We start from the raw sequence: 22,844 nt of genomic DNA, 5'->3' as shown, positions 1-22,844 counted from the left end.
GAAAGTAAGAAGGACAGGCAAATGTGTTTGGAGGAAATTCTGGGTGGAGGTGATACCTCTTCGTTTCCTTTCCTCAAGGATGAAAGGGACTTGAATACTTTAGGATTTCCTTCATAAGGAAACAACAGTGTTTGGCCAGAAGATGGCGCTCTTTTAAAACAAATTTAGGCGGCTCCTTGACACAAGAGGCTGGGAGGTAGTCTCAGTTGATAAATCTCAGATGGCAGAGAAGGGCTAAGTAGACAGGAACAATAGGAAACTAAAGGGGTGAACAAAGGTCAATGGAGCAAATGGCATTTAACATTCAGAACTGACTGATGATGCTTGTGATTTTCTTTAACATTTAGCCATGCCATCTGATATGATCTGAATGTTTGTGTCCCTCGCCACAAATTTGTATGTTGAAATTCTAACCCCAAAGTTGATGGTATTAAGACAGTGGTTCTCAGCCTTCTGGCCCTTTAAATACAGTTCCTCATGTTGTGACTCAACCATAAAATTATTTTTGTTGCTGCTTCATCACTGTCATGTTGCTACTGTGATGAATCGTCATGTAAATATCTGATATGCAGGATGGTCTTAGGCGACCCCTGTGAAAGGGTCGTTCAACCCCCAAAGGGGTCGCGACCCATGGGTTGAGAACCGCTGTATTAAGAGGTGGGGCCTTTGGGGGGTGATTAGGGGATGAGGGTGGAGCCTTCATGAATGGGATCAGTGCCCTTATAACAGAGACCCCACAGAGATCCCCTGCCCCTTCCATCATGTGATGGAAGCTAGAAGTCCATGAACCAGAAAGTGGGCCCTTACCAGACACCAAATCTGCTGGAGTTTATGGCATTTTGTTAATAGCAGCCCAAATGGATCAAGACACCATCTCACTTTTTATTTCCTTCCTCTGCCCTATGCAGTGTCCTTACCAACTTGTTACACAGTGACTTACAGAGGTCTGAGGACAGATCCTAGAAACCTCCTCGTAAATCTCATGTCCTTCTAGAAACTTCCCCTGCATTCATAGTATTTTATGTTTGTGATAGCACTGGCCAGAGCCTAAACAAATTTGTTGCTTGGTATCTACAGTAGATTATGTGCTCCATGAGGTAACTTCTGTCTTTTCACTGCTGAATCTCAGTAGTACCTGCCAGTACATAGTAGGTGCTCAATATTTGTTGAATGATTGTAAAAATACAGGGCAATCACTGCTCACAAAAATGTAAAAGTACCTTCTTTCTGCTTCTATTCTAAAAGGTCAATGAATAAGAGCAACTGCTTGTTTGCTACAACCCAAATTACTTCATTTTCCTATCAACTAGATAAGGGCAAGTTCAGGTGTGTCCTATTTATTTTGGTGATAGCAACCCATCAAATGTCTCATCATGTTGCTCTGTGGACATTTAAGCAACCCCCTCCCCAGCCATTTCCCTTCTCTTTTTCTTGCTCCCACCCCACCACCCAAGCATACGCCCACACCACTACACTGTGCCAGTTTCACCTACGGATCTTGGTGGTTCTTAGAAAACATCTGAGGCCCATTAAATAGGCAAACATGGTTCCCACTGAGGTGTGGCTATAAAGGAGTATAAATGTCTTGTATGAGTCATGCATGCACGGAGTGGAGTCTTGCTTGAGTGGCCTGCTCTCACCTTGAAGGAATTCCAAGTTCCCTCAAGCCAATTTGTTCACATGAGGCCCTTAAGCTGCCTTTGCAAACCTGGATCCAGGCAAAGACAACTAGTTCACACCAGCTGTTACTTTGAGACCTGCACTGTAATTCCGAAGAGAATGGCCTTGGTCAAGGGGGGAAACCAAGCCCTGGGCTCTGATAGAGGAAAGGGGGATTGTTCCTGTTACCCAATACCTTCCTTTGTTTCCTGCCAGTTCCTCCAATGACTCTAGGGCAGTGATGGCGAACCTTTTGAGCTCGGCGTGTCAGCATTTTGAAAAACCCTAACTTAACTCTGGTGCCGTGTCACATATAGAAATTTTTTGATATTTGCCACCATAGTAAAACAAAGACTTATATTTTTGTTATTTATTTTATATATTTAAATGCCATTTAACAAAGAAAAATCAACCCAAAAAATGAGTTCGCGTGTCAGAGGTGTCATAGGTTCGCCATCACTGCTCTATGCTAAGGCACATGCTTTGCATTTTATCACCATCTCGGAGTAGTGATCAGTATAGTTTTAAAAAATTCATTCCATGTTGATGTCCTTCTTACTGAAATTATGTCATAGTCAACAGAGATTAAACACTAAGAAAGTTGTGATTTCTACCTCGTAGGGAGAACGCAGTTTTTCCAATAAACTTCGGCACTGCTCATCCATTCTGACATTGACATAGTAGGAGATAAGCATTGCCTTGGCAAGCACTGGGCGACAGGTTATTTCTTGTGGGAGATTTCGGATCTAAGAGGGTTTTTTTCCTGTCTCCCCCCACTTCTCTTTTTGTCCTTTACCAGGCCTTTCTTGCCTGCTCCAGGAAGTTTTACAAAATGCTTGCTGGTCTTGGCGCTGGTTTCTCAGGAAATCGAAGACATACGAAAAGGCTTTATTATTCACGTGATGTAAAAACAAGCCTTACATTTATTTATGAGATGAGAACAATTTGGACATGTGAGCAAAATCTTCAAATGTGTCTTGATTGGTTAGCAATCTTTTAAAGGAATTTGAATATAAATGATTTTCTGAGGGACAGATACTCTCCAGGTCAACCACAGTCCCCACTACTTCTTGATGTATCATGCCTGCTGCTCATTTTTGGCTGCCTAACTCCTGAAGACTTTAGATGTTGGACTCCAGCTTATAAATGCATATTCTCCTCCCTCACCCACTTTAATCTTTCTACTAATACTAGTAGCCCTTGGCACGAATCCGTGAGCCAGTAGCTCGCTGCTGCCCTCCAGTAGCTCTCCACCTGATGCCCCACCCTCCTGTAGCTCCCCTGCGTCTCCACCCTTCATAGCTTGCTGCCCCACCCTCCTGCTGATCCGTGATCCTGTCCTTACTTGGTCGGTCATTATGTAATAACCATTTGCATATTACATCTTTATTATATAGGATATTGTAGAGGAGGGCTCCTTTATTGAGACAGAGTTTGAAACATTTTCAGAGTTCCTTCCGATTCTTTTTTTCTGTCACAAAAAGAATAGTGCAGAAATACAACCTTTTATTTTTATTTTTTGCCACCCATTTGTTTATTTATATATTTGTCCACACTCATTGAAGCCTCACACTGGCAAGAATCTTTTTTGACAGCCGTGACAAACTGAGGCTGAGGTCATGCTTTGCACATAGTACATGCTAAATAAATATCGGTGGCATGACCAGCTGAAGCTACTGATTTCTCCATGGAGCAAACTGCACGTTCCCCTTCTAGTCCTCCGTCTCTCCAAACCTTTATCATCACTGGTTTGAGGGCCAGAGAAGAAGTGCAGGTTGGGGTGAGGCCCACCTCTTCCTTGATGCGAGAAATCTCGGTCTTTGGTGTGATCAGGAATGCTAGTTATACACCAATGGAAGCAATCTAGTGTTTTGACCCCCAGATGCCCTCGAAATGGGTCAGTGAGCAAGGGAGGCCTGAGGAAGGAGCATCTGCCGCCCCCCTTACCCAGAAGAGAATGTGAACTTGCTTCTGAGCAGGGCTGGAAACTGCCGGGCCTTGCCATCAGCAGCTTGAAGGCTTGGGGGGCAATGGGGAAGGGTTAGGAGCACGGCAACCTTTCATTTCCTGTTCACCCCCACCCCCAAGTGAGGGAGAAACCACACAGCAAACTGAACAAAGAGGCTCCAGGAGGCAGCTGCAGCTGTGGGCTCTGCTGGCATTCCAGGTCCGGAGAAGTGAACTGGGTTCCTCCTGCCCAGCCAGGCCAGGGAGGGGCAAGGGAACAGCTCTGGGAAGCCTTCGGCATCTGCTGCACCAAGGCCTGCAGGGAGCCTCTTCCCTTATTTGCTGAGCAGACGTGGATGGCGGTGGGTGCGGCTGGTCAGGGCTGTTCCTGGCATCACGGACTTCACCTCCCTGCACTAAGGTGAGTTCCTGACCCTCACTCACTCTGTGAGAGCAACGGCCTTGGGGCAACAGCAACTCCACCCCCATGGGCTGGGGCAGGCCTGGAGGTGAGGAAAGATTTGCTGCTCTGGACCGGCTCCTCTTGATTCTTATCCACTCAAAAGTTTGTCATCTCCAAAGGTCCCAGGAGGGGCACAAACTCTGCCATAGAGCTGAGGAGGGCGCCCCAGGGAAGTAGGAGTGAGCCTTCCCCAAAGTGGAGGCTGAAGCAGCCATCGGGAGAGGGAACATGCAAGTGCCCAGGGTAGTGGTTCTCAACCTGGGGGTCGCGACCCCTTTGGGGGTCGAACGACCCTTTCTCAGGGGTCACCGAAGACCATCGGAAAACACATATATCATTACATATTGTGTTTGTGATGAATCACTGTGCTTTAACTGTGTTCAATTTGTAACAATGAAATTGGGGGTCACCACAACATGAGGAACTGTATTAAAGGGTCGCAGCATGAGGAAGGTTGAGAACCACTGGTCCAGGGCAAGGGGTCAGGCTGTAAGCCCTGGGACTGCCCGGGTCTGAGTGGGCGCTAAGGAGTGTCCAGTGGGACCGGCCCTGCTGGGGAACTGGAAGAAAAGGCCCTGGGCCCTGGGTCCTTGGTGACATTTCTCGCTTCCTCCAGTTTGTGCCCTCCGTCCGGGGTGTGTCCCAGCCCAGAACATTCCCTCCCCCTTCTGATGTGCACTCAGGGCTGAGACAAGGCGGGGGGGGGGGGGCAGGAAGAAATGTCTGGCAAAGAGACCCCTGTAGCCCCGCGCCACCACTCCCTCCCTTCTCTACCCAGAGCCCCAGAAATACAACCTTTTAAAAGCAATTACCTTACTGTAAAAAAGAAAAAACTCTTACTATTTGCAACAGCATGGATGGAACTGGAGAGCATTATGCTAAGTGAAATAAGCCAGTCAGAGAAAGATAAGTATCACATGATCTCACTCACTTGTGGAAAATAATGAACAACATAAACTAATGAACAAAAACAGACCCAGAGACAGAGAGGCATCCATCAGACTGTCAAACCTCAGAGGGAAGGCAAGGGAGGGTGGGGGTAAGGGGGAGAGAGCAACCAAAGGACCTGTATGCATGCATATAAGCCTAACCAATGGACACAGACAACAGGGGGTGAGGGCATGAGTGGGGGGTGGGAACCGCAGGGGAGAAGTCAGTGTGTGGGGGGGGGAAGGAGACATATGTAATACTTTCAACAATAAAGAATTTAAATTAAAAAAATAAAAGCAATTACCTTACCTAACAGGGACAGTTTCACGGTGATAGCTCCATTCTATGTATAAAACCCAAAGCTCAAGTCCACAACATCCTTTACATGAGAAAGGGCAACATACGTTCTCACAGCCAGTAAAGGGGATGCTGCGGGGGCCTCTCCCTGGGTCCCCAGCTGCTGGGAATACAAGCTGATCTCAGTTCACAGCTGCCGTTCCTCACCCCCGCAGAGGATGGCTAAGGAAGGGATGTGGAGGCCAGACCCCCTCGCCTCAGTGGGGGGTCATTCTGAAGGGCCTTCCCAGCTCCTCCTTAGGATCTGCTGAGGCCTCAGTTGCAACTGTTTTGAAGGTCAACTCCTGTCCAATTCCGCTTCCTCGTCCCTGTACTTGGGAGTTGTCCTCAATAAACTTTCTGCCCCGACTCTGTATCTCAGGGTCTATTTTCAGGAAACCTAACCTAAGACAAAGGAGTGAACCAAGATACAGAAAGGCAGAGTGACTTGCATAGTCGACTATAGATACTGGTAAGCAACAAATACATAAATCACATGATGCTGCCATGAAAAGAATCATTAGAAGTCAAGTACAACTCACCCTTTTCCAGATGGGGAAATTTAGACAGAGAACTAAATTATTATGAGCTAATTAGGTGAGAAAGCTTCTATCAGACTCTACACCAGTGGTTCTCAACCTTACCTTCCTAATGCTGCGACCCTTTAATATAATTCCTCATGTTGTGGTGACCCCCACCCATAAAATTGTTTTCGTTGCTACTTCATAACTGTAATGTTGCTACTGTTATGAATCATCATGTAAGTATCTGATAGGCAGGATGTATTTTCATTGTTACAAATTGAACATAATTAAAGCATAGTGATTCATCACAAAAACAGTATGTAATTGTATATGTGTTTTCCAATGGTCTTAGGCAACCCCTGTGAAAGTGTCGCTCAACCCCCAAAGGGTCGCGACCCACAGGTTGAGAACCGCTGCTCTACACTGACTGATTATAGCCCAGGCAGACAATATTCTAAAATTTAATCAGCCCCCAGGAAACCTAGATAAAACATGAGAGAAAACCAAACTATGAGAAGTTGTAATCAACACAAAGTGGCTTTTTTAAACCCATTATCCACGGACAATGCCTCATTGTAACCTCCTGCCATAAGAAGCCATTTAATCTTGGGACTATCCACTAAACAGAGAAGCCAGGTCTGAGTCAGGGTGGTAGTGCACTTTATTAAGAAATGAAACAGTACCATACAGGAAAAAGCATATTTCAATTGCAAAAAACAACAACCCACACACACATATGCATAGCCCCACAGGTAGCAATGGGGCACATTTCAGACAGAACATTAGACATCAAGTTCACAACCAAACAAAATGTAGTTTATGATCTTGCAATACTTTTCTTCAGTGTAGTATAAATACTTATTTAATGGTTATGACAAAAAGGATAACATTTAAAATCTAATTATTGATCTTACAATGGAGAAAGGCCAACTCAAGTCTTCAGAACTGTGAAACAGACGCCTTAACAGGCAACCACTATCAGCTGCCTGAACTGGCTAGTTTCTCTAGTCTCCTAAATTAGCTAAAACACTTTTCAAATGAAAGGCAAAGAGCAGCATAAAAACCCTGCTCTTTGCCCTTAGGATAGGCAAAACAAATACCTTAAGTCCTCACACCAGGGCCATTACTTAATTTTGGATTTATGATAAGGTTAATTATGTAATAAATTTGGGTTGGTTTCCTTTGGCAGTCTTTAATTCCCATTTAATAAAAACTAGATTAGGTTAAGGAGTGTTAGGAGATAACAAGAATATAGAATAAAATGCTGAATATGGGAGAAGAAACAGTCGACTCAACAGCTATAAAACAAATGTGATACTTTGTGGAGGGGCAAACACAATGGTATCACACTATAATAAAAGCATAAAATAACTGAGGCATATAACTGACCTGATAAAAAATATCTTGAATCTAACTTGTTTAATGTGTGGAAGTATGTTCTTCAATATTTTTATTTAAAATTTTTGGCACATAAAAGCGTGTCAGCTATCATTCACTGATGTGCAGGATGGGGTGTTACTGTATATCCATCACTTGCATACCTGAGTTCACTGAATCTTCTCAACTGCTTTATTTGATCACATGTGTGTTGATATTTTCCCCAGATGTTTATACTAAGAAAAGAAGTGTCTTGTGGCTGAAACCTTTGGAAGAAGCTTTACATTTCTGACAGATTTTAAATGGGAAAGACAAGAGGTAGGCACTAGTCTGGGCCCACACTACTCCTTAGAGAACTAAGTCTTCCTATGTGAAATCACTCCATTTCACGCCTTTTATAAAATTTAATACCTAAGGCAAGTGAATTTATAATAGAGCCCTGATTTCCTTTCTGTATCTTATAGTCTAACAAATAATAACAACAAAAATTCTAATGTCTATTTCAGTTATTTGAGAGAAATTATCATGCTAACATTTACTCTAAGCTAACTATGTTAAAGAGATATTTAACAGATCTATAATTCTATTATGGTCATAGGAAAAAAGAAAAAAAATATGCCACTACGGGCCAGGGTCTACCTGAAAGAAAAAAAAAGAAAAAGAAAAATACTGCTTTCTTGAAATTGGTAGAGAATGTTATCATCAAGGATGAGTAAAGTGATGTCTAGCCATCTTCCAGGAAGAAAAGATGCTTCATGCAGAGCTATTCAGGGAGGCCTCAAGGGGACAACCCTGTCACTAGTTCGCTCTGCTCACCTGGAGAGCTGCACAAAAGTCACAGAAAGTCAATTTAATCATTATGCCTTGGTAAACACTCTCCTCTTTAAGAAGAAAAGTGGGAAAATATACAGGCAAGCTAAGACTGAGGCTAGATGTCTAGAAACTCTGCAGGAAATAGAAGTGGTGAGAAGATTCCTGAGGCAACAACCCACAAAATGTATCCCCGCAACCACTGGTCTACCTCCACTGCGTTCATGTCCTATTCCTTCATACTAAGTGGGAGCTGCTCACCCCAGGAAAGTGAAATGTTTCATTTCTGCAATTACCAGGCATTTTATGTTAAAGGGGAGAAAAACAGGTCATAGAAGTTGTTTCTGATGAGCACTTTAACTTGAAACTAAGAAACTGATACAAGATCTAATACACCAATCAACATGAATTAATCTACACAAATAAGATGGAGCATGCTCTCCACTGGCTATTAGGTGGGATTCTATAAGTTGTTTTTACTTTAACACAGACTAAACTAAGGTGTTACAACCAGTGCACTTAACAATAGTCTAATGAGACACAACCATTAATCTGTCAACATTTCCCTTCTGATGGTACTGGAAAAGCATAAGCAGAGAGTGTGCTTCAGGACCGTTGTAGCAGCCTGCACTTGTACACCACAAAACACAGGGCAGACACTGATGTGGAAAACCCAATGAGCTTGAGCAGGCCTGGCACAGAGGGGAGGTTTCTTTCCCAGAAGGTGTGTGTGATTTCAATAGCTGGGACATCCTAGAGGAAAGAACACAGTTCATTAGCAGAAGACTTCTGCACTAACAAAGAGGGGCAAAACAAATCTGTAAAATTAGTGCACGAATATGCTTTGGAGAGTGACACCTACAATTACACCAGAGGCTAGAAGGTGAAAGATATGCGTTTTTCATGTAGTCACTAGTCCAGGGGTGGGCAACCCCTGGCACGCATGCCAAACATGGCACGCCAGTAACTTTTGCTGGCACACAAAACCCTCTCTTATCATCTTCCATTTACAATTTTTTCCTTAATATCAACTTTTTTATTTTTCAGATAAATTTAGTATAGGTGCATCTTAGATAAATAAATAATTTTACATAACAAGTTATCTTAAAGACCATAGACATGGATTGACGAGAGAGGGGAAGAGCAATTTCTATGCCTCTGCCTTAACTCTCCCGGCCTTCCTAGATCCGACCAGTGTTTTGGTTTCATCCACATACGCTTGTGAATCTTTGTGCTCAGTGATGAATTTTGTGAAGTCTCGTAATAGGAGTAGCCTGACGGATGAAAGTAGTAGCTCGTGCATATCTCTGAAGGTCACGAAATATAAACCTGATGTAAAATCTCTGTCATCAGTGATGCAGCAGCAAAAGTCCCACTGATAATATCAAATGGAGTCATAAAGTTTTCTGTCAGACTATCAGTGTACATGTATACATTAAAAAATAAATGTATTTTTCATCATCATATACTGTGTTTTTGTCGCTCGAATGAATTTTATTATTTCTTCAAGGTTCTTCACATACGTACACCTTAAGAGATATCAAGTAGGCGTAACATGTTCTCAAAAAATTAGGGTTGGCACACAGAAAAATTTTGAGTCAGAGATTTTGCTGGTTCTGGCACGCACCCACAAAAAGGTTGCCCACCCCTGCACTAGTCTCTGGTGATGAAGTTGACAAACTTACCTCTGACTCAGGCTCTTCGATGTCTTGATTTGTCTCTTTTCCCAGAGCATTCAAGATCTGAAAGAAAGTGGCAATGGTATTGTGAAATGAGGTTTTGTAGTGTTGACAGATTCAAGGCCCTCCTGGCCACCGATGAGCCCCCTGAGTGGAGTGAGGGGCAGAGAAGTAAACATACAGATTTATCAGTGTCAAGATCCAGAAAGGCCAGATACCAAAAACACGGCTGGACTCGGGAGGGAGGCTCCCTTACCGATCTAGCTGCTCGCTCTCCAGCTTCAACAGCTCCTTCCATGTACCCGCTCCAATGTGTGGCTGTCTCCGTTCCAGCAAAATGAATTCTGTCTACTGGTTCTCGAATTATCCTTCAAGGGAACAGAAAGGTCACACAGTTACCTGAGAAGGCACTGAGGATGAATGAGTCAATTGCTGCCCTCATTTATCCCAGAGAAGGCAGGGTAACTCAAATTGTTTCAAAAAGTTCCATGTGACTCAGCCAAAGGTGAAAGGCTCTTCCTTATTTCCTGGGCCTGCACCCAAGGGTCTAAACTTTCAAGCCAGAGAGAATCAGGCTGTCAGATCATCAATCACTAGAGGTGATGTTGACCTTTTCCTAGCCATCCAGAATTGGAATCTAAGAACATGCATTAAATCCAGTCAGATTTATTTGCTGTATGTTTTATGTCTGTAGTCCATTCTGCTCTCTACACCATCTTTCCAAAGGGGTGGATTCTGCATGGGATCACATCTGATGGCACATCCCAACCATGCAGGCACTGCCAGGTTGTCAGGAATAACTATACTGGCAAGTAGAAAGACAGAAAGGTTAAATGATTTCTGGCAAAGAAAAGACCTGAGGGGAGCCCGGCCGGTGTTGCTCAGTGGTTGAGCATCGACCTATGAACCAGTAGGTCATGGTTCAATTCCCGTCAGGGCACAGGCCCAGGTTGCAGGCTCCATCCCCAGTGTGGGGCGTGCAGGAGGCAGCTGATCACTGATTCTCTCTCTCTCCCTCTCCCTTCCTCTCTGAAATCAATAAAAACACTTAAAAAAAAGACCTGAGGGATTATATGTATGTCTCCTTAAAAAAAAGAAACTCATAGACACATTGTACAGTTAGTGTCTATGAATTTATCTGTAGACTGGCTGAGGGTAGGGTAGTGGGCCTTCTCTTACAGAGGTCTTGCCAAAGAGAACCACGGAAGGGCAGAGTTGAATGGACAACTGTCCTCTCCGACCTTGTTTGACTCCTACCATGTCTGCAGCCACTTTCAGAAAATCTCCCAAGCTGCCCATTTCTATCCCAAAGGCCTTCACCTCAACCTACTGCCATACCTTTTTCCAGCTTAGTTATCTTTTGCTTCATCTATTGCTGATCCTAGTCCCATCTTATAGACTTTAGAACCACTCCAGTTACTCAATCCTGCTATCACTACCAACGAGTATTTGATTCAATTAATAATAAAAAAACCCACAAATAATAATCTCATGTAAGGAAAGGGTTAATAAATTCTTCTTCCTCGTGACAAATGTGACCTTCAGTTAACTTTCTAGCTCTGTTCCTTTAAAAACCTGATGAAGGTATAATGCCATCTATGTTATCAGGCAATACTGCCCTACAATGATAAATTGCATCTGGGCTGGGAAGACGGGCATGGATTGTAAATTCCTCGCAGGAGGCTATCATTTTGAGCTTCATTGAGTGTGGTGCCCCTTGCAGGGACCCTGAACACCATGTCTATGAGGTTGAGACAATGACTCCTATGGGGCTTCTAAGCCAAGATGGACTCCTCCACCTTGGGTGGCTATCACCTCTTCACACCTTAGCTGTATACAATGGGGATGCCTCCCCCTGAAGATGAATATGTCTGTGGCAAGACATGTTTAGCCCATGTCCTTCTATGTAGACCGGTGCCCAGGAACCTGGAGGGGTCGTGTATGACTAAATGCCTAATTGGGCTCAAGAAGGCCTCTTGGAAGACACTGCAACTTGCAGAATTCTCGCATGTACTGCTGCCATGTGAAATCATCACCAGTATTCTGCTATTGTTCTATGTGCTGACAGCTATTGTTCTATTGTACCAACATACTTGTTTTTCTGTGGACATCTAGAAATATACAAATTGACTACTTAAGACATTAGAAATAGAAATGCTGACTCCTATTTCTAAAATTCCTGTTGAACTTTGCTTATATTGTAAGTTTAGTGTATGTCTTGTATTAATCGATATAGTGTGTGGGTAATACCTTCCATATCGAGTCATAATGCCAGGAGGAAAGTAGGCGGTGTAGCAGCCTCCAGAGTATTGTTCTTCGCACCAATTCTTTTCCTCATAATGGACCGGCTGAAGTTCAATGGAAAGAAAATTCCAAAGGAAAGAGAAAGCTGAAATTCTATCAGTCAACAATGAAGGCTCTTGTGTATTTTACTTGAACAAAAAGTTTACATTTTTTAAAAAGGTGGACCTGTTTTTCTAGCACATTAAGGGAAACATGACAGAACCAAGTAATGATCTTTTGTGAGGTACCACGTATACTTTTGACTTTCTCAACCTCTAGGGGAGACATGAAGCATTTCAATAGCTGGGCACAGGACATCTCCAGGCAGATTCTGAACTCTATACCTAAGTCTACAGGAAATCCCATCAATAATCAGGCCCTGGAAAAGTTTGCTCAAATCTCTAAATTCTCTAAATAGAACAGATGGATACTTCCCCCTCCACCAGCGCATTACTGCTGGGGGGGTGGGGGAGGGATGGTGGATGGAGAAGGTAGAAGATAAACAGTGTCCGAGAAATACTTTTCTGGAACACTTCTTTAAGCTAGAAAAGTGAATGATAGGAATTCTGATAAAAAGGGGAGAATTAAAGATGAAGACGTTTCTCAAGGGACATAAGAGAACCTCCTATGATTTTCCTAACACCTTCTGCAAATTTATTATTTGAACAGTTCAGAGATAATCTCCTAAAAGAGCCCTAAGCTATCTGCTAGGATCTTCAGAAAGAATTACATGCTCATACTTGCTTTCAGTGGTGGATTGAAAGCACTGAAATTCCAAAATGAACTGTGAACTGAGTCTACAAATGGGAAGACAAATTAGCATGACTTTGACCTGAGCAGAGTCTACATTCAGTTACACTGTCAAGTATATACTGCAGTATATAATAATATACAGGCCCTCAGTTCTGGGAACTGATCTGATCTACCCTAGAGATAATACCTGCAGCTCCAGGCTCTGACTACAATTGGTTGCCAATTATTTAGTGAACATTTAAATACTCCAAGGTAGTGGTTGGCAAACTGCGGCTCGCGAGCCACATGCGGCTCTTTGGCCCCTTGAGTGTGGCTCTTCCACAAAATACCACGTGCGGGCACGCACGTACAGTGCGATTGAAACTTCGTGGCCCATGCGCAGATGTCGGTATTTTGTGGGAGAGCCACACTCAAGGGGCCAAAGAGCCGCATGTGGCTCGCGAGCCGCAGTTTGCTGACCCCTGCTCCCAGGCATGACTACATCAGAAACTGCTTGCCCCTGACAGCAGCTTTTAATGAGCTTCTGTAATTGTTGAAGTGACTCCTCCAGTGAACATATCCCTGTATACTCTCCATAAGACTGTCGGAAAACATGAATCTGCTTTGCTTATCACTGGAGCAAACCAAGAACCACCTGCTAGGCATGAAAGCTGGGTGTTCTTACGTGTAAAGCTTCCTCACTTCCCAGCACTTTGGAGTACAACTCACAGATTATTTTCTTTCTATAAAAAAGAACCAAAATGTTAAGCAAGTAATAAACAATGTTAGTTCCAGGGCTCTTGCCAGCATTTTACCACGGAAGGTTTTAAGGGAGAGACGAATGCTAGTCCTGAAGTGATGTTATACATTAGGTGGCTATTTAAGTTCCAGTACAGGCAGGAAACGTTTGTTTTCCCTTTAAGGAGCTATTTGTACTAATCACAAAGGAAAGGCAGAACTGGAAGTACTCTCAAAACTACTATCCTCTTGCCTGGTATGGTTCAGTGGTTGAGCTTCCACTCATAAATCAAGAGATCACAGTCAGGGCCTATGCCTGAGTTGTGGGCTTGAACCCCAGTAGGAGGCGTGCAGGAGGCAGCTGATCAGTGATTCTCTCTCATTGATGTTTCTATCTTTCTCTCCTTCTCCCGTCCTCTCTGAAATCAGTAAAAATATTTTTTAAAAAAACCTACTATGCTCTGTCTCTGTCTAATCCAGCGGTTCTGAATCTGTGGGTCGCGACCCCTTTGGTCCTGCTAGACCTCTTTCACAGGTGTCGCCTAAGACCACCCTGCATATCAGATATTTACATGATGATTCATAACAGTAGCAACATTACGTTATGAAGTAGCAACGAAAATAATTTTATGGTTGGGTCACAACATGAGGAACTGTACTTAAAGGGCCAGAAGGTTGAGAACCACTGGTCTAATCCAAGCCCCTTATTTTAGAGATGAGAAGGTTGGGGCTTAGTGCACTGAAGAGAGTTGTTCCACATCACTCAGCTAATTAATGACAGGGCTGAGGTTCAACTCTCCTGAGTATCCCACCTGTAGTAAGTGCTCAATAAAAATGTATTAAAACAAAATCCATCCTCAGCCTAGAATGGTACCCTCTATGATGTAGATATAGATGACTGATACTCACGTACTTCATATGAGGTTACAAGGAATAATGCCAACATTCTGAGTCGATTAGAAAGCAAAAGTATTGATCATCATTCTGAAAAACTTAATGAGGTTTAACTTATTTTGGGGACATATAATAAAATCTTTATTAAAACAGCCCTAGCTGGTTTGGCTCAGTGGATAGAGCATCAGCCTGCAGACAGAAGGGTCCCGGGTTTGATTCTGGTCAAGGGAAACATGCTCGGATTGGGGGCTCGATCCTCAGTGGGGAGGTGTGCAGGAGGCAGCCGATCAATGATTCTCTCTCATCATTGATGTTTCTATCTCTCTCTCCCTCTTCCTTCCTCTCTGAAATCAATAAAAAATATTAAAACAGAGTGAAACCTAAAATCTAATCAACCTACATTGCCTCTTATTTTTCATTGTTGAGTGATAAATCAGTTATAATAGAAATATGAGTCATTATTTACTGTATTTCATATTATTAGTTGAGTCAAGAATGAATTCAGACAAATATATCAGGAAATTATCTTCCCCATTCCATGCTCCCACTAAAATTAAAAATTTTTGGAAAAGTATGTACTACAAGGATGTTGGAGCAATGCACTGACTGTTTAGTTGGGCTCTAAAAATGAGAGAACATATTTTAATGATGGCCAAGAGAGTTCACTATGTAAATCACTTTGCAGTGGAATTTACCCACTGGTTTCTAAATCTGGCTGCTCATAGCAATTACTTGAAAAGCTTGTTAAAAAATACTCTGGCCCCACCTCTAACCTACCGAATCATAATCTATCATCCTCAGAAAAATATATTTTCCAAACATTTTTAAAAATTTAAGTACAGTTATTATATAATCTTATATTGGTTATATTAGTTTCAGGTGTACAATGTAGTGATTTGAAATTTTTATACCGTACAATGTGATCACCTCACTAATTCTAGTAATTATCTGTCATCATGTAAACTTATCACAATATTAGTGACTATATTCCCCTTCCCCTTTTTATCCATCCCACTGCAACCCTTCCCTCTGGCAACCACCCCTTTGTCCTCTGTTCCTATGAGTTTGTTTGGTTTTGTTTGTTTTAGATTTCACATATAAGGGAAAGCACATGGTATTTGTCTTTCTCTGTGTGACTTATTCCGCTTAGCATAATAGCCTTTAGGTCCATCCATGTTGTCACAAATGGCAAGATTTCATTCTTTTTTATTGCTGTGTAATATTCGTGTGTGTGAGTTGTGTGTGTGCGGGCATACACACAACATCAAACATTCTAGGAAGATTTTGATGCAGTGGGTTCTTGAACTGTTGCTCTAGTCAATGCCATATTCAGACTTATAAAGGTTTTGTCATATAAAAACTTTTGAGACGTTCAGATACCATTTGGAATCATACCCAAATGTCTACACTCAGACTGATGTTTATTTTACTATTAACAAAGAGGGGAAGCAGGAAATCCAAACGAAAATGTCAAGCTTAGTATGGCATAATGAAAGAAAGTAGGCATTAGATGCCATTCCTGGCTTTGTGATAAGCTAGATGTGCCTACGCCAAATCATTCCCCATCACTGGGCCCATAATTCTTTATTGAGTGAGTTGAAACAGGCTGAAACACATATGTATGGATTTTGCTTGCCAGAGAACCTTAGTAAAGGGATAATGGTCTTGCAAGGTGATTGGGCCAGAGCCTCTAAAACTTTCTCCACAACTAACATCTTTATGAGTTTTCTCCATCTGTCTTACAGGAAAACCCTGACTTCTTAACTACTGTAAAGTCAACACAAATATGCAAACTAAATTAATATATGCTTATGGGTAAAGACTGTGTTGAGGCACTGTAGCAAAATACAAGAGGTTGATTTATTAAGATTTTGAGAATATTTATGAATTATTGTTTTCCATAATGCTATGATATTGTTAGCACACAAAGCACAATATAAAGCTAACCTGCTGCATATATTTGAGAAGTAAAATCTTACCTTTGGTCTTTTTGGAGTTTAGCGAGGTGGATAGCTTTTCGAGCAAGAATGAAGCTGGAAAGAGAGGTTACATTTGAACAATTAGGTGAGAATGGTTTATCTTAAGAGTGCCTCTTGTTTTTGCAGTGTTCTTGCCTCCATATACTCAGAATTAACGAAATCTCCCACATCCTCCTCCTATTTATCTCTACTAGAACAAATGCCATGCTGTCTTCAGTCTGCCTCTGTATCCAAAACCCCTCCTGCTAAGCTGTGGGCTTCTAAATGACAGGTGGTGTCCTATTCAATATTTACCCTGAAAGTCTTGCAGTTTGGGGCATACAGTAGGAAATCAAATGACAGAAAAATTAATGTTGCATTAAATTATTATCCTGGTAATAACTATTGCCTTCTGTTGAATACTTTATAAAAGCTGGAAAAATAAATGTAAATAAATTTTGTACTGGATGCCAGAGTGGGTCACCCAGATTCCTCTTCAGGACCAAGCACCCACTGCCTGCAGCTCACAGCTGATTCCACTCTGCAGCAGAAAACTGCCTGCCTCAAGATCCCCTGCCTCTCCCCAGAATGACAACTTGGGAGTACAGTGGGCACCAAGGCACACCCCCTTGCCTCAGTGCAGGACACCGCTGAAGGGTCTTCCAGCTCCAGAGCTCACGGTGGGATGGCTTAGGCCTCCACTGGTTGTCAACATTAGACAACCGAAGGACTTGTATGCATGCATATAAGCATAACCAATGGACATAAGACTCTGGGGGATAGGGGAGGCCGGGGGAATGTCAAGGGGGGGGGGGAGGAGACATATGTAATACTCTGTGTAATACTTTAAGCAATAAAACAAACAAACAAACAAACAAAAAAAACAGTCTCTCCCTCTGCCTGATGCAGATTCCTTCCCTTCCCCACAGGTAGAAAGCCCCAGGACACTTCCCAACACACCTCCTGCACCCAAATCTCCTTCTCTGAGTTGGCTTCCTGGGAAACTCACCTAGCACATTCTCCAAATATAGTAACTTGGTAAAATTGAGTTACAATCTGTTTGCTTCCCTTTAACCAAACAGATTCTATTTATTATACTGATATTACTAATAGCATGTATATTTAAAAGAAGTGAATGGTGACAAGAAATCCCTAGTTATACTATTAGTAGAAAATAATTTTTTAAAAAAATCCAAATGAGTTAAGGGACAATGATATTATATCTCCATTTTAAAAGGTTTAAAATTGTATTTTGTTCTAGCCAAAAAGACAAATAGATCAGGACTTAAAATGCAAGGGCTAAAAACAAGTATTTTGCTCTCTCCCTCACCCCCTAATTAAATTGTTTCTCAATTTGATTGGCAATTCATTTATTGCTATTATTTGAGATCATTCTAGGAAGCAAAGATACAAAAACGTATTTGTGTTAATCCAGAGAATAGTATTTTAGAAGAAGCTGTAGACTGTTTAGGAAATTTGAACTATTGTACTTTATGGGATATAATCATAATTTTGCTTGACTTAACACTTTATGTTCTGTCTTGCTAGTAATGATTTTAGTTAAATTTTAAGTCTGCAAGAATCTATAATTTTAGACTTATGTAATTATTTCAGTGAAAATCACCAATATCTGATGGAAAATGAAATCATTTAGCTGAAAAAACTGTTTAGATCTTGGGTGCTTTATAGTTTCTTTTTTAAAGGGTAGTTGGTGTTGGTTATTTCTGTTGAATCTCAGATTGAGAATGAAATAACCACTGTGATTACTTCTGTATGGACAACTCTCCTTTACACTTCTTTGGTGCTTTATTGAGGAAATCAAACACATTGGCTTTGGGTTGGGAACATTACACAGTTCGAAAGTACAAGTTCCTTTCTCCTTTCCAAAAGGTGCTAATGATCACAAACACAATACTGGGCAATGAATACTCCTATCTTCAAGGCTTTCCTTGCCCAGAGCAAAGAGCAGGGTGGAGGCAATATAGTTTCAAGGTAAGAACAGGGTGGAGGCAATAGTCCAGATAAAACGTTTTAGAAACTGCCTAAATAACCCCATTACCATCTGGGAATTGTCAGCTTCTGCTATACATGTCCTTGTTCAGGGGTCCTCAAACTACGGCCCGCGGGCCACATGCAAATACAAATATTGTATTTGTTCCCGTTTTGGTTTTTTACTTCAAAATAAGATATGTGCAGTGTGCATAGGAATTTGTTCATAGTTTTTTTTAAACTATAGTCTGGCCCTCCAACGGTCTGAGGGACAGTGAACTGGCCCCCTGTTTAAAAAGTTTGAGGACCCCTGTACCTTGTTAATAAAGCTGAAGAAAGCCCAGAAGAGCAGATGCTACAATATCTAACTCCCAGGGCAAGAAGAAGACCAATGTTCTTCCATCCACAAGTGGACTAATCTTGACTGAGTCTCCTAAAATCTCTACGTCTACCTCCTGCTTTCCTTTGGCATACAGAAGGTGATGCCAAGCTGCACAATCTGAAGATGTATTGTTACTGTGGTTATTACGTTGTGAGCACCTGCTGTTCCGAGAGAGGCTGATGCTGTTCCTTATATGTTATAGCCAGAGAACTACGAAATGTTTTGTTGGCAGTCTGGTAGCCCAGCCTGTTCTTTAAGTCCCTTGGATCATGGGTCTGGCTCCTTCTGTTTTTGTCATTTCCCTTCAAAGATGCAATATGCAGGAGCTCACCTCTTCCAGTGGTAAAGGGGAAAATCACTGGTCCCAAAAAGTCACTTGACTGCTATATGAGCTGTTTTCTTTTGTTGTCATGTGGTAGAATAAATAGCCTTCTTCTTTGTATAGCTTTGAAGAGGGCTAAAAGACATGGCAACTGGGAGACTGTGGCACTCCTTAGTGGTCTATGGCAACCCCCTTCCCTCTCTGGACCCCAAAGGGCAGAGCAGTGATGTATGGGGTTGGGAGGAGAGGAGTAGAACTGCCCTCTTCCAGACACAGAACTTCTCCCTGGACCATCCTTGGTGAAGGACAGCCATGGTGTGACCTACTAGGAAAATTGCCATCTACTTGAGGCCTGGTTCTGCTTCAAACTGCACTTTCTAATTAGACATCCATTTTATATCCCAGGGAAACAATGAACATGTTAATAGTTTCTATGTAGCAATGCTTGCAATGGAGAAATGGAGAAATCCCAGAAACCCTAACTTTAGAAGATTTTACAGGATAAAACAGTTCTCATTCCAGAATGGTTGTGGACATTCTATCTCTAGGCAGGGCTGTTTACCATACCACCTATTTTGTTGCGTCTTCCACTGCCCCCAATATATGCTTTATGGAGGAAAAAATATATGGGCACAAATTCAAATGGTGTCAATTTGGGTAAAGCTTCCCAGTGTTCTTGTGCTAAGTACAAAATATTGCTAGAACATTTTAATACATGGAAACATGATATATTTCTGTAGGGTTATTTATCATTGCTTGAGCTCAATTCCAAAACAATATGCTCTGCCAGTGTCCACAACAGTACACCAACACCATTTGGAAAATGCAGAACACCCAGCTCTAACTTACCCCATGATAGAAGGCAGTGATCCATCTGGCTTGGTGTCATCCAGGGTTATTGAAATTGGAGCCTCCTCATCTTCGATGATCATACAACCACAGTAGTCTTAACCAGAAGAAAATCAATAGGCTATTGAGACTCACCTCATCAGAGAATCAAGGGGAAATTTATATATATATGCATATATATATATAAACTATTTTACTAAGGGAAAAGGCAAAGCTTAAACTATTGGGCTTTGCCCCAACCCTATAAGCTATTTCCTATCAAATACACACACTTGACTATACACGATGTCTGTTCACCAGACACATAGAAAATGATGCATCTTGATGGCCTTTACATAAAGGTTATGTATGATAAATGCATGACTAAAATTTTAAGATGATCTTGGAACCCTGGAATACATAGGGAGAGACAGGGGTGTGTTAGAGTGAATTACCCCAATGAACTCATGGAAGAAGTGGCAGTAAAGAATCCTTTGAGTTTGAGCAGAAGGCTTATCAACATTAGCCACCATATCTGTCCAGAACCTGCCTCATTTAATCTTCACAATAATCTGACAGTAGGTTTCATTGTTAGCATTTTACATAAAGAGAATGATGCTAAGAGAGGTGAAGTGTCACACCACAGGCCACACAGCTAGTTAGCAAGGGAAGCCTAGGAAAGTGAGATTTCAGAGCAGTGCTTTTCCCATGATGTCCCTTTGTCTCACTCTGCTCATGAACAGTAAGTGGGAGGACATATGCCAAGAGCCAGGGTAATGGTGGCCATGCAACTAGAGGGATTTCTTCCTTCTCTTTCACTGCCAGCAAGTGTTCTTGGGGTCATTTTGTGTTATGAGGAAATGAACAAACTGGGATTTCTGCTCCTTTCTCTAACAGTTTGAAACCACTTAGCTTTTTTTTCTATTTAGTGTTAAGTATAATGCTCCTTAAAAAATAGTTTCTTCACTTAATACAATTTAAACATGAATAAATGCAGCCTACCCTTCTTCTTCCAAAAGGCTTCCTTGTAATACATCATACACTTAATAATAGCTCCCATTGGAAGACGCTGCACTAACTGGTTTCTCTCACATGGCAGCTCTGGAATAAAGTGAATCTTGCTCGTCAGAGTCGGAGGGATGGCACTAATAACATATTTGCACTAAAAGACACAAACACAAAATAACACCTCAAACGGAAGTCAGAATATTGCAGAGGGCGTGAAACATATTTATCATTTTGAATAATACTGAGCAGTAACAGCATACAAAATGAGGTTACTGTAAGAGAAGAACAACAAAGGCAGGTCAACCAAGGCTGGTCATTTGAAAGAGAATAAGTAGGAAACATGCCAGCTTTAATTATGCCACTGCTGGAATTCTATTTGGTTAGAAGTTACAGAAGACATAAGACCTATTTAATATATGCTCCTTTTGACTAGACTGCATTACCTGATAAATTTCATTATTCAACGTCTGTACGATGATGTTGTCACCTGACTGGTCAACAAAGGTGACAGGATGATTTAACTTCACTCTGCCCCCGAGGCGCTCCATTATGCGTTCGCTTACTTGACCAGAGCCACCTACAAACTTCCGTTCCTACAGGGGAAAGCAGGCAGGACACTTTGTAAAAACCCAAGGAAGGAACATCCTGTTTGCCACTGATTAGAAAACTTCCAGTAAGCCAGAAGCCATACCTTCACCCTCTGTACACTTAAATGTTGGAAGAATTCATTAGGTCAGAGGCAAAGTCTAGCAAGAGACCTCTATTATCATGCTCTGCAGTTTCTGGCAATGAAAAGCAGATACTAGTTTATAAAGTCACAGAATCAAAAAGAAATGTCCCCTTACACCAGTGGTCCCTTGACTGAATGCGAATATCAACAAGTCTGTGGACTTCCAATGCCCGAGAGTGCAGTACATGGAGGGAACCTTGGGAGGTGCTGTGCTTCTCCCAAGGGATATGGGTTCTTTAATTTAAAAAACAGTATTTTTTTCTAGATTTATTGAAATGGGGATACAGTTTCTAACTCCCTTTGGTTTCTCAAAACTCTAGCCAAGGGTTGTTCAGGCAGATTAAAATGTTCTCCCAGAGAACAGGCTCAGAGTGCTCTTGTAAATTATCTGGTCATCACCCAATGACATTCTAAGCATCTAAATCTCAGATATTGAGTAACTGCTTGCAAAAATGTCTGGAAGTTTCCATGCAGGGGCAGAAAGGCGAAAGCTAAGCACCTGTCTGTGCCTCCAGACATTGTTAAGAAGTTCCCTTGAGCAGCCCTGTAAATGCTCTGCCTCACTGCGATCTGCTATACTCACCATGGAAATGGTGCCAGCTTAATCTAAGAAGGTAGGTCCTTAATACAATGCATTTTGTAAGAACCAGGGGACTATCCTTAGAAGATTCCCTAAGTGTACATGTAGGTAGAAATACATGTAGGTAGACCGAGGCTTGGCCCAACATCTGACAGATACCTCATTCATGCTCCTCTACAAAACTTTGCATGAGCAGCCACACCGTGATTTTTATGCTTTTATAATTAGCTATTGTTTAAATGACACCACTAAAGTTCTTTATAAAAATTTGCCCATAGTAGTTCAGATCTAAATTTATGATATGTCTTTCCTCAAGAAACTGGGACCATTTAATTTATAATTTGACCTCTGTTTTCCAAGACTTACTTTGAATTTTACTATTGTGGAAATGAAAAGACCATAGACTATTTTCAGCTTGTTCACTGCCTACCTCTCCATGTCTACTATTGGTTGAATTAAATTACTAAATAATAAATCTAAGCTCTTTATACTGTAAACATATTATGATAATTGTTTGAGAATCATAATATGAATTGTGCTTTCCAAAAGGTTGTGTAGCATTTGGCTAGAAGTTTCTTGGCTCCTCTGAATTAAGATATCCCAGAAAGTAAGATATAGGTTTATAGGAGTAATGTGTTATTTCTGCCCATAAATAAAGACACACAAAAATGCAAC

At 41.8% G+C, this 22,844-nt stretch overlaps 1 protein-coding gene across 1 annotated transcript in view; it reads right to left on the bottom strand.

Moving 5' to 3' along the window:
* Positions 1-6,502: 6,502 nt before the first annotated feature.
* The window catches only part of LOC132224370 (amine oxidase [flavin-containing] A-like), a 56,853-nt gene continuing 40,511 nt past the window's right edge, over positions 6,503-22,844 (bottom strand). Inside the window, exons 7-15 of the mRNA XM_059679515.1 lie at positions 21,303-21,452; positions 20,854-21,013; positions 19,873-19,969; positions 16,352-16,405; positions 13,426-13,483; positions 11,976-12,073; positions 9,982-10,093; positions 9,732-9,788; positions 6,503-8,799 (exon numbers count right to left, since the gene is read on the bottom strand). Coding sequence (XP_059535498.1) covers positions 8,653-8,799; positions 9,732-9,788; positions 9,982-10,093; positions 11,976-12,073; positions 13,426-13,483; positions 16,352-16,405; positions 19,873-19,969; positions 20,854-21,013; positions 21,303-21,452 — 933 coding nt within the window. The 3' untranslated portion in view covers positions 6,503-8,652. The remainder of the gene's footprint in view (positions 8,800-9,731; positions 9,789-9,981; positions 10,094-11,975; positions 12,074-13,425; positions 13,484-16,351; positions 16,406-19,872; positions 19,970-20,853; positions 21,014-21,302; positions 21,453-22,844) is intronic.

This window comes from Myotis daubentonii, chromosome X (genome assembly GCF_963259705.1).
Source record: "Myotis daubentonii chromosome X, mMyoDau2.1, whole genome shotgun sequence".
NCBI lineage: Eukaryota > Metazoa > Chordata > Mammalia > Chiroptera > Vespertilionidae > Myotis > Myotis daubentonii.
The sequence above is the reverse complement of the archived record's forward strand: the minus strand, read 5'-3'. Positions and strand labels throughout refer to the sequence as shown.